Genomic DNA, 12,971 nt, shown 5'->3' on the forward strand with positions numbered 1-12,971 from the left:
CTGGTCAACTTTTTTTACAACCTGCAGCCACTGTGGACACAGAGATGAATATGGGCCTATCTAATAACAAGTATGGCACATGCAAGGTTGTGTTCTGGAATCCAAGACAAGAAAAAGAACCAAGAGCATGAATTAACAAATGAAATGAAACTGAAGAAAAATATACAAGTCTTGCGATACTAAGAAAAAAGAGGAACAGTATAACAAATCCGAAGCAAAGTCATCAGATCTTATAGAATGGAGTTGAGTTGATGAATATCTGCCCAGAAATGAAAGTGTACAGGTAGTTTTGGACAAATGCAGGTATACATGTGTGACAGTTACAAGAGTGATGAGAGGTTCTTGAATGGAACAAACCATTTGTGGGTAGAATTAACAGTGAAACTTGAGAAAAATGGATGTGAAAGAAAAAGAGAAAAGTTAAAGGAATGGGAGTTATGAAAGAAATAGGGGTTAACAAAAATAGGGGTGAACAAAAAAGAAAATATGAGCAGTGTATAAAAAAGGAGATAAAATTCACAACAGAATGCATGGAAAGAGGACCTAAGGAAGAAAGAAATAGAGCTGCTTGAAAGAGAGTAAAAAGAATTATATTGCATATTACATTACATTTAATGGGAAATAAGAAATAGGATAGTTATCTAGTTGATATAAAGCAGGAGGCTATGAATAAAGAAAAAGTACATATAAGAATGCAATAAAAATGAATCTGAAAGATAGTGTGCAAAAGAAAAAGATAGTTATAAAAATATATTTAAAGAGAGCCATGGATTGTTAAGATTAAAGTGGCAGATGTGTAAAAAGCAGTTCTGACAGTTTTTTTTTTTAATGTTTTGGAAAGGGGTGAACAGGTCTCAACAGGGAGCCCTGCTGAAGAGCAAAATAAATTAACAGTAAAAGTGAAGAGATAATTTGGGCTGATACTAAAGTAAGGAAATGTTGGAGTATTTTATTGATCTAAATGTGAATAATAGCAATATGAACAATGGTATTGACATTAATGCTATTAAAATTATTCTCCTGGAAAAGAATGATGAAAAAGAAAGCATAAATGCAACTGAAATGTTGAAAGGCTGTTGGCATATGAAATATTAAAAACATATGTGACTCATTCATGGAGTAGCTGTGTGAGTTGGTTTACATGTATATGAAAATTGCACACGGGTCTGACAACTGGAAGGATGTTATTGTTACCATTTTCAAAGAGAAAGGTAGCAAGGGGGAGTTTGTTAAACATGAATAGGAAGCTATGGCAAGACCAAATTACTGATCTTTAGCAGATTACTGAGAAATATATAAATGTGAGAAAGAATTTTTATTTGTGTATGATAATCACAAATGAACAAATTTGAATTATGGAATACTTTGGGTTAATACGGAATTTTTGATTGTGGATGTGATGAGTGGATTTTTTAAAATTTTGTGTGATTTATCTGTTGCATTCATTCTAGCATGGGTAAGAATTAATGGGATGACTGAACATGAGTAGGAAGTAAAGGAAAGATTTATGATGTTCCCTTGGTTCTTAATTTGTGGCCGGGTTAGATGGGTATTTGTTAAGGGAATGAATGTGTAGGTAGTTTTGTATGCAGATGGTGTCATGTTGTTTGCTGAGAATCCAAATGATTTGCAGAGAGGTCAGTTGGAAGAGGCCACGAGGATTATATATCTGAAGTTTTAGAGAACAATTGTTACATAGAAAGCAAAAAAGCAGAAAAAGTCGATGAATTTTTATTTCTTGATAGAATGTATAACAAAGATGGGGAAAATGGGGGAAGGAATATTCAGGCGTGCACATGTTGACAGAAATACAGAGAAAATGAACAAGGATAAACCTGCAAAACAAATGAAGGAAAAGTGAAGTAAAAAAAAGAAAAAGATGGAGTCATGTTTAGATGGAACTGATGAGATTCTGAAAAACAGAGAAGTGAGAAGCGTAAAAAATAAAGGGCAATCAATGTATGGAGCGATGGGCAGATATGGTAGAAGCAAGGAGAATATGCAAGGACAGAAATGTATGAAGAAGTATAACAAATGGTGTTCATGTAAACTGGTTTTACTGATGCTTCCTTTCCTTTTTCTTATTTCACATCTTTAGTGTCTTTGACTTTATATTTCTTACTTCTTTTCTGTCTCTGCCTAATGCTGTATAACCCAAAAGGGAATAGTTGATATGTATGCATCAAATATGGGAAGAATAAAAAGCAATGCAAATTACCAATCCACCGTGACATTATTGTCCAATTTGAATTGGATGTGTCCAAGCGTGTTTCAGTCCAGCTGCAGAGTTACAGGACTTAAGATGAGACTTACCTTCTTTTCCAATTCAGCCTATTCTGCCAAATGTTTAATTTTGGGGTGACATTTATCGTCTTTTGACAGGTATTATTAGGGTAATTCAGGTAACAGATACAAAAAAAATATCACTTATTCTCAAAGAAGCTTTAAGCTTTAAGCACTCAACTTTACCTAGTGGTAAATCATCACTGACTCATGTGCTCCTAACACAATATATCACTCTAAATCCTTAGAACAGTACAATGTCTCAATTTGCTTTCAGAACAAATAATGGCCAGGCACGTCTGACAGAAGACCAAATACATGAATATATTTGAATCATTTCTGGATTGCACATGGCTCAAATATTATACAGAAAAACAAATTTTCTTAGCAGTATCATGGCATAGAGACACCAGCACTATTAACGCAGGCAAATAATTGGTAAATAACTTTCCATGAGACCCTTGCATATTTTCCTGTATCTCCTCTTTGTAATTTTTCAACCTATGCTGCGCTTTCTCCAAGATGCTTTGGGCAATGAATATGCTATATATAGTCATGATTGCATCATTTCGTTCCTTGTCAAATGCCTAAGATGCATTATTGGCCCTAAAAAGAAGGAATGTATTACAAGAAATCAAGATTGATCTTACAGATCTGAGGATAGAAATGTCACTGTTTCTCTGTGATGATTATTGCATGTACATCGTTAAGTTTGTCCACCGCTGCCCCCACTAGCCAAAGAGAAAAGAAACATGCAGAACTATTGGACAATATATTCTAACTGAGTTACAAAGGAGAGACTGACAAAAAGGGTTTTTTTCATAAAGCTTAAGTGAAATCAATGCTCAGTAAAAGATAATGGAGAATTGTAATTAACACATGCAAAATAGAAAGCATGACAAATGAAAATCAGTGAGAGCTCGTTTACCTTTAACTCAAGATTACATTGTAATATATTATTTAGATTTTCCCCCTACTGCTCATCAAAAAATTTCATTCTCAAAGATGGTGATGTCAACTTTAAAAACTCACTTTTGCAGCCATTCTCCAATGTCCTTTGCTGTAGCACCATAGTTTTCATAATTAAACAGGAATTTCCCCTTTCTGTAAAAGCAGTGAAACAGAGAAGAGTTGGGATACAAGGATAAATATAGATAGACAATTATATGCAATACTTATGCGGGGAGTATGTAGAAACTGACTCAAAGTAGCATATTGTTGGATATCCCCGGATATTATATTCTTCTTTTATTTTTTCGAATTCAGATGAGTAGACATTCATCCCTGCGAGTACCTGCAATGACAGAATCAAAAGATCCTTACTCCAATCAGTTCTTCCAAAACTTGAAAACCCAACATTAACTGCAGGAAAATAATATTTGAAAAGAACATGTAGTTGCTAGCAACTCCCACTTAAAATCCAAGGGACTCATCCCACTTACATATCTTCTGATTCATTCCTTTATGGGCTTATAGATGTTCAGTAAAATTTTGGCTATTTTTACATGCTGGGACTTGCTGCTGTATTTATGAAGAAAAATTAATTGTGGCCTCATAGAGTGTAATTATAGAATCTATAGTCCCCAAAAGTTACAATTCTCAGCAGCCCCAAACAGAGTTTTTGTGATAAAGGCAGCTGGGAGTTGCAGTTCAGCAACATCTAGAGATCATCCTCTATCCCACCACTTAATATGGTAGCAAACATATGCAATGATGTGGGAAAACTGTCTAAACAATAAAGTGTGCTACTGCATGCATAACTTGGGAATCAATTTAAAACAGACATCATATAATTAGTACTTCAGCTCTCGTCTTTTATTCTTGCCATAGTGTCAGTGCTAGCAATTAATCAACGATTCTTGGGCAAATTATTATTTTAAAAGTCTATTAAATGTCATTCTGTTAATACATTCCTTTCTATCAATCGTTGTCATGTAAGTAAGTCTTACGTTTGCTGTGGTGTTAAGGACATAACAGAGGAAGCTTAATAAGTCCTACTGGTGATACTGTAAATTATACAGTAAAAGCCTACTTTGATAGCAATTTCTTTATGATGTAAGTACTTTGCTCATGTCTGCCATCATGACTAACATATTCAGATTCTATAACTGCATGACAGGCTTCTGAGAACATATATGGTTTCATAATGATTGATGGTTGGAAATGACCAAAGAGAATTGAAATCATGCCATAAAACTTTATGAAAGCTTTGTACAACAAATCACAACCACTTAGCCTAAGGTATTTTACAAGATTGTTACAAAGATAATCGGGGGAGAATTCCATGCATATCATGCTGGATTAAATCAGTAGCATGAATAGTAAAATATATATTTGTTATAATCTTAGCCACATGTGGATTGTGAAGATCTCTTAATTGTCTGAATATTTCTCTAAATATATGAGATGACCATGACCCTGGGGGAAAAAAAACTTTTGCAGAAAATTAAATTTGCAATTTCTCTTTTAGATCTAATATTTTTTTTCTCTATTAGGTTTCTAAAGAATCCCTTGGTTATTGTGTCTCCTGTGACAAGTAAAGATTTTGGGCAAGGTAAATCGGCTACAAACAACTAGAACAGGATACCGTGGCCAGACTATATAATACATTTGCACATTAATTTGTAAAAGCTAGATAAACCAAAGGGAGTGGAAACAATCTATTTTATTTTTAACTTCATAGATGAAAAGAAACACTCCTACCAAATCCCAGAAAAGGACATTATTTGCACACAATTCTACTAATTTTTTAGATATGACAATTGCTCAGGAAATATAGATGAAATCTCAATATAAACTGCATGAATATGTTACATTTCCAGATAAGTATACCTTAAAAACATCTCAAGCAAGTGAAATTAACTTAGCATTCATATTTGATGAAAACTGTATCACCAGGATATCTTTGGAACTTCAATAACAGCTATACCAGTAGCTGTTCAGGTACAAGGCTCTTTTTTTAATTAAAAAAAGGGAGTAGATTCAGAATTTTCTCTTCACTCCTTGGCACAAGCAAAACTAAAAAGAGACTTTTAGATCCCGAATTTGTAACTTGAGAAATAATGTGTGAAATTATTTGTGTGAAATAATATATCTTTCTGCTCTTCCAAAGCCCCAAGCACTTTTAAATGAAACTATAATGAGGACAGGACTGTTCCTCTCTGATCCAAGTAGTCTTGCTGCTTTATCCCACAGTGGCTAGTTGCTGAAGATACAATTGAAAGATTAACTTCTGATTAATACCAGTGAAGGCTTAAATCCCTTTAGCAGCATGGAATTAATCTATCTCCCCTACTTGTCCCTCATCCAAGAACAGGATTTTCTCTTTCCACATAAAATGCTGCAGCAGAATTTAATGCCAGTTTCCCAAATGAAGGAACTGCTGAAGCCAAATGTGCTCAGAGCTGGTATGAAATGTTAAAAGTAGATCATCCAAAGAAGAGAGTCAGCTGTTATCCGGAAACCCTGAAAAATGTTTAACTGCACACATACAGTAAGTCTTTTCCTTATCAACTATTCTGGATGCTCAACACCTACTTTGAACAATGTCAAATAGATTAATAGGGAGACTCCTACATCCACCATTTCCATCTCGATATTATAAGACCTAGAAAGTTGTTTTCACAGATTTTCTTTTTCTTTCTTTCTTTCTTTCTTTCTTTCTTTCTTTCTTTCTTTCTTTCTTTCTTTCTTTCTTTCTTTCTTTCTTTCTTTCTTCCTTCCTTCCTTCCTTCCTTCCTTCCTTCCTTCCTTCCTTCCTTCCTTCTTTCCCTCCCTCCTTCTCTGTTATCTGTCATGGCTGCAGAGCTATCTCTGCATACCATGGGGGTAAATGCAACCCTCCACCTCTTTAAACTAAATTCTATAGGCCTCACAACCAGTTATAATCCCACAATTATTCTTATTAGTCTAAATACCAGAAGAATAGGTTTGTTTATTTACAGACCTGCTGCTGTTGCTGTTTTAAAAAGCAACACCTTGTCAACTTGCCTCCCTTTCTCTGAGGTATTCTGCCATACCTCAGAATACAGTTTCCACCAGAAGCAGGCTGGACTATGGTTTAAGGGCAAGGAAAAGGATGGTCTAGCAAATCACTGGGTAATTGTATGTTTGATGTAGCTAATTCCACTCTTAGGAACAGCAAAAGAATGCTTTGGAAATCTCTGTTTTCTGAAGCAGCTCTGTTTTTATGAACTTCCCTCAGAGGGGAATTTATATTTTTATGAGGAAGTGTTAAATTTTCAACTGGACATTTATATGCCAGTGACTGGAAAAACCTGTATTTTGCAAATCCTTGCCCTTTATAACATTAGTATTGCCTCTAATCTACTGCTGAGCAGTCCAGTTATCCATGTTTAATAAAATGTTACACATCAAAAAGATTTCCTCGGAAAACTAATTTGAAGAAACCTGACTCAATTTCTTCCCAGGTGCTAATGATCTTTTGGTGAAGTGCTGTGGCAGGACAAAAATAGGACAGGAGAGGCTGAAGAGAGCAAAATTTATTACAGATTGTGACTTTGTGCAAATAAAAAGAAAAAAAACAGCAAAATATTCATATTTTTATAGGTAAATGAAAAATTTAAGATAGCACAACAATTATAAGCTTAAAACCTATAAAACCCATTGGGATGATTTATAAAGCGTATTATCTACAAAAGCAACAAAATATCCAGTTGGTATCAAGGCTGTAATTATAAGCACATACCCTATGAAAGAATTCTGAGAAGAAATAAAAGTAGAGATATAATTATCAACATTGTACCCAGATATGCCATTATATTCATTATCTGCACATTTTCTTGTTTTCTCATCTTAAAACAGAATGGAATCAATTAAATTTTCCATATATAGGAGGACTGTTGAATTTTGAATCTTTCTCTATATTTAAAACAAAAATTAAATATGTACAAATAGAGCTGAATTTGTCCACTTGCCTGGTTTTTACCTGTGTAAAATCTCTACAATTGGTGCTTCAGTCAGTCTTTCAAAATTTGAATGTTATTACTTTCTTCAGAAAAGGCAAGCCTTTTTTTCTTTAGCAAATTGCCTGATTCACTTTCCTTTTTCAGACAATTATATTCTGCTTCAAGTACTCGTTTCAATTACACAGTACAGGTAATTCCCAAATTATGACTATTTGTTTAGCAATGGTTCTAAATTAAGTCAAAAGAGTCGTTTTAAAACCTAAATTTACACTTACAACTATCACAAACAATCACAATGCCCTCCGTGGTCATGTGATTGCAACTGGGGCATTTGGCAACCAGCTAGCATTAACAACCAGCTGCAGCAACCTGTGGTCACATTGATCAGTTTGCAAAATGGCCACTGAGGAAACTGAATTCACTTAATGTAGCTCTTTGACTTGACTTACAATCACTGTAAAAATGGATGTAAGATCAGGTCCAGTCACATGATGACTCAACCTATGACTGCAAAAACTTACAATTGCAATACTGGTCATAACTGTAGTCGTAAGTTGAGGAGTATCTACAATACAATCGAAGCAATACTATTATTTTACAATAGATTAGGAACTATTGTGCTAAGCACACAAATACATGAAAATAATCTCTGACTGAATGATCTGAATATAATTTCACATAGAGGAAGGTGATGATTTTTCCTCTCCTAATCTAGACTTCCTGTTTTACTTTATTCTTTTATTTAGTTGTTGTTTTTTTATTTGACCGGTTGGTTTATATACTGTCTTCCCTCGAGGAGCTCCAATTTGCATACATAGCAACTTATCCTCCTAATTAAACTCCTGAGTTCAGGGACAATTTTTTCCCTCATGCCATCACTTTAATGAACACCTAATCCTCACAGTATTGTTTTATTTTATTTTATTGTTTTATTTTATTTATTTATTTTTTGTTTTATTTTTTATTGATTTTTATTTTATTGTTTTATTTTATCCTTCTCATCTTCTCTACTACCCCCTCTTATTGGTATCATATTATGATTATTATTACTCTGTTACTTTGCATGTACATTGAGAGTTTCTGCGCTGGAGACAAATTCCTTGTGTGTCTAATCACCCTTGGCAAAAATAAAAGTATTGAATATCAAGTATTTTTTCCTCACAATAACAACATGGTGAAGTAGGTCAGGCTGAGAAGAAGTGACTTGCTCAAAGTCATTTAGTAAACTTCTACAGCTGAGGATGAACTTGAGAGTGGCTTTCCCTAGACCTTATCTAACATCTTAACCATCACACTTTTCAGAAAAAGCTTCTGATGATTCTGCAAACAACTGAAAATTGTGATAGTTACAGCAACTGACCCACTCCCTTCTTAAAGTGGAGGAGGCGGAGGAACCCTTGCAGGGGAGAGCTGAGGAGTTTGTTCAGTTTCTTTCGGACAAAATCGCTCAGATTCAGAGAGACCTGGACTCCGACTGGGCAGTGCCAGCCGAGTTGCCAGGGGCTGGTCTTAGTCATGTTATCTGGAGCGAGTTTGAGCCTGTGACCCCTGATGAAGTGGACAAGGCCATGAGGGCAATGAATGCCGCCACCTGTTTATTGGACCCGTGCCCCTCCTGGCTGGTTTCTGCCAGTAGGGAGGTGACACGAGGCTGGCTCCAGGCGATAATCAATGCCTCCTTGATGGAGGGGTCTTTCCCGCAACCTTTAAAGGAAGCGGTGGTGAGGCCCCTCCTCAAGAAGCCTTCCCTGGACCCAGCTGTTTTGAAGAACTTTCGTCCCGTCTCCAACTTCCCCTTTGTGGGGAAGGTTGTAGAGAAGGTGGTGGCGTCCCAACTCTTGCGATCCTTGGATGAAACTAATTATCTGGACCCTTTTCAATCTGGTTTCAGGCCCGGCTACAGCACTGAGACTGCTTTGGTCGCACTGACCGATGACCTCTGGCGAGCCGGGATAGGGGTTATTCCTCTATCCTGGTGCTTCTTGACCTCTCAGCGGCTTTCGATACCATCGACCATGGTATCCTTCTGCGTCGTCTCAGAGAGGTGGGGGTGGGCGGCACCATATTGCGGTGGTTCTCCTCCTACCTCTCTGACAGGTCGCAGTCGGTGTTGGCGGGTGGACAGAGATCGACCCCTAGGCGCCTCGATCATGGGGTGCCTCAGGGTTCGGTCCTGTCCCCCCTCCTTTTTAACATCTACATGAAACCGCTGGGTGAGATCATTCGGCGACACGGGGTAAGGTATCATCAGTACGCGGATGATACCCAATTGTATATCTCCACCCCGTGTCCTTTCAGTGAAGCAGTCGACATGATGTGCCGGTGCCTGGAAGATGTGAGGGTCTGGATGGGGGTGAACAGGCTTAGGCTCAACCCTGACAAGACCGAGTGGCTCTGGGTCTTGCCTCCCAAAGGCCAACTGGATGGTCCATCATTAGTCCTGGGGGGGGCAAATTTACCTCCCTCAGTGCAGGCACGCAACCTGGGTGTCCTCCTGGACTCACAGCTAAATTTGGAACATCTATCGGCTGTGGCACGCAACTTGGGTGTCCTCCTGGACTCACAGCTAAATTTGGAACAACATCTATCGGCTGTGGCCAGGGGGACCTTTGCACAGGTTCGCCTAGTGCACCAATTGCGGCCTTATTTGGACCGGGAGGCTTTACTCACAGTCACTCATGCCCTTGTCACCTCAAGACTGGATTACTGTAACGCGCTCTACATGGGGCTACCCTTGAAGGGCGTTCGGAGGCTGCAGTTGGTTCAGAACGCAGCCGCGAGAGCGATTGTGGGCATGCCAAGGTACACCCACGTGTCACCTATCCTCCGCGAGCTGCACTGGCTTCCTGTGGGTCTCCGGACGCAATTCAAGGTGTTGGTTATCACCTTTAAAGCCCTTCATGGCATAGGGCCAGGTTACTTACAGGACCGCATTCTGCCGCACAGTTCCCAGAGACCGGTGAGGTCCCATAAATTGGGCCTCCTTCAGATCCCGTCGGCCAGACAATGTCAGCTGGCGGGCCCTCGGGGAAGGGCCTTTTCTGTGGTGGCTCCGACCTGGTGGAATCAACTTCCCCCCGAGGTTCGAACTACTCCCACCCTGCCGGCCTTTAAGAAAGCCGTTAAAACTCTCCTGTTCCGGCAGGCCTGGGGCTGATGTCCCCGGGGGGGGCGGGATATGATCGAACTCGCGGTATGACTGTATTATTTTATTGTTTTATGATTGTTTTAATCTCTGTACGCCGCCCTGAGTCCTTTGGGATTGGGCGGCATATAAATAAAATTAAATACAAAATACAAAAAAATACAAACTTCTTATAACCTGGGGCTCTGAAGGACTTGGACTTCAACTTTAGCATGGCTAAAAAGATGATGAGTGTTGATGTCCAGCATATTACAGATTTAAACACTGCATCTCAAAACAAGATCAGATTAAAGAAATCTATCCTATGCCAGAGACCTTGCTAGATAGAAAAGTGTGGAGATGACTAGCATATAACCGATTTTCCGAAGTTGAAGGGAACTTGAATTGTTCTATCCCCTGAGTACTAAGGGACAAGGTTTGAAAGCAAAAAACAAGACTCCTTGCAGCTACAACAGTCAACAAATGAGAACTCAAGTTAATTTTTTTTGGGGGGAGGGAAACCTATCCAAAAGATAAATTGCTCCAACAGCAGCAAGATGAAGCTTGATCTCCCATGCTCTCACCAACAATGGGCTCATCAGCCTCAGATATGGGTGCATCAGCAGCTCCTTTCTTGTGTAATCCCCACATTTCACCCCTCCCTCCTAAGTATCCAGCTCAAAAAAAATCAGCTCTCCTCTTTGCCTGGGCAGTAAGTTGATTCAAGTCCAGTCAGTGTAGAAGGGTGGGGGAGTTTATTTGTACAAGCCTCATAAGGATAACTCAGCAGTTTTCTTGTCTAGTTTTCTTTTTGCTGATCATTGGGATTTTGACTTTTTTCCTCATCTTTTTTCTCTATTCCCCGCCTATCATCTTCCCTTCTTTTTCAGAATAGATTTGATACTCAGCAGGCACTGAGTCGGCAAACATTCATGCCTTGCTAATGTGGCTTTCTCACAAAGCAGCCGGGGTTTTCCCTTCACCACATATCCAGAACCTCTACAAATGCTGAAGTTTTGAAAGAGCAATGGAGTGATCTACAGATATTAATAGGTTTAATTATAATTGAAGAAAATTATCAATGGCTGCAGTAACCAGTACTAACAATGCAGCTACCAAAGCAGACATCAGGAGGAAGCAAAGTTGGCTTTCCAAATATTATTGGTCTCCTACTGTACTTGCTAATAGAACATACTGGTTAGAGACGGTTGGAACTGGAGTTCAATAACAGCTGGAAAGCTCTGACCTGTGCAGTCAGTTGATTTCTCCAGTTATTAGCACTATTTCGCCACATTCAAGATCACATCCTTGGTTTCTGACACCAAGACAGCTAGGACATCAGAAAGGACTTGAAAGATTTTTGGATTATCTCTTAGAAATGATCTCTGGAAGACATCTGTGAAACTTCACCAATGGCCAACAAATGGCTATTTTCTGCTGTCAAGAGATGTTTGGGTGTATTATGATTGGTTTTGCTATCTTTTGCTCCCAAAGGATTATGTCAGGTTCTACTAGCATCTTCTATTATTTGCTGCTTGTATTTTTCCAGTCACTGTTTTTCAATATTTATTTTTAAAACTATTTTTCAAAATTATTATCTTTAGCCACTTGGAAAAAGAAACGGAATACTTAATGAGGCTACAGTGGATGTTTGAACTACTTATAAAACTTCTTTAATTAACCTGAACCACTTCATATTGTGTTTCACATGAAGAGCAAAAGTTGCCATGCTGAACATATTAAAAACAACCAAAATCCATATTAATTCAATACCTTTAAGCTAATTAGAAAAGCTCAGAAGTCTCCAGAATTATTCAACAGGGTAAATCTTTTTATAAATGAAAATCCAAAACAGGACACCAGAAAGGATTTTGGATTGGTATTTTTAATTAAGAAAGGTAAACGTAATTTCCAATAGGTTTTTTTTTTTTTAATCAATCTGGGTGCCATTAGCTGATCAATGAACCATCACAGAATGAAACTCCAGATGAAGGATATACAGTGCATTCAGGAAGTATTCAGACCCCCTTCACTTTTGTCAATTTTCTTATGCTGCAGTCTGATTCAGGTGGTTGAAATTCATTTTTTCTCATTAATTTACACTCAGTATCCCATAATGACAAAGTGAAAATAGAATTTTAGAAATGTCTATAAATGTATTAAAAAGAAAAATAAACTGAAATATCACATTGGCGTAAGTATTCAGATCCTTCATTCAGTACTTTGTTGAAGCACCTTTGGCAGCAATTACAGCCTCGAGTCTTTTTGGGTAAGACGCGACAAGCTTTATGCACCTGGATTGGAGGATTTTCTGCCATTCTTCCTTGCAAATCATCTCAAGTTCAGTCAGGATTCATGTCAGGGCTCTGACAGAGTTGAATGCCACTCCTGTGTTGCCTTGGCAGTGTGCTTAGGATCGTTGTCATGATGGAAAGTGAACTTTCAGCCCAGTGTGAGGTCCTGAATGCTGTGGAACAGGTTTTCCTTTAGGATATCCCTGCACTTTGCTCCATTCAGCTTAACCGTAGGTGGATTCCAATCAAGGGGTAGAAACAGATCAAGAGAAATGGGGGGCATCTGAGCTAAATTTCCAATACTGATGCAAAAAGTCATGCCAATTGTTATTTCAGGGTTCT

At 38.1% G+C, this 12,971-nt stretch overlaps 1 protein-coding gene across 2 annotated transcripts in view; it reads right to left on the bottom strand.

The window, feature by feature from the left end:
* Positions 1-12,971, bottom strand: part of PDIA5 (protein disulfide isomerase family A member 5) — a 208,743-nt gene that overhangs the window by 62,141 nt on the left and 133,631 nt on the right. For both annotated transcript variants that reach the window (XM_039357247.1, XM_039357246.1), the window contains exons 9-10: positions 3,486-3,577; positions 3,316-3,387 (exon numbers count right to left, since the gene is read on the bottom strand). In XM_039357247.1, the coding sequence (XP_039213181.1) occupies positions 3,316-3,387; positions 3,486-3,577 (164 nt within the window). The remainder of the gene's footprint in view (positions 1-3,315; positions 3,388-3,485; positions 3,578-12,971) is intronic.

The sequence above is a fragment of the Crotalus tigris genome, unplaced genomic scaffold (assembly GCF_016545835.1).
Source record: "Crotalus tigris isolate CLP2741 ecotype Arizona unplaced genomic scaffold, ASM1654583v1 scf7180000018882.255253, whole genome shotgun sequence".
Classification (NCBI taxonomy): Eukaryota; Metazoa; Chordata; class Lepidosauria; order Squamata; family Viperidae; genus Crotalus; species Crotalus tigris.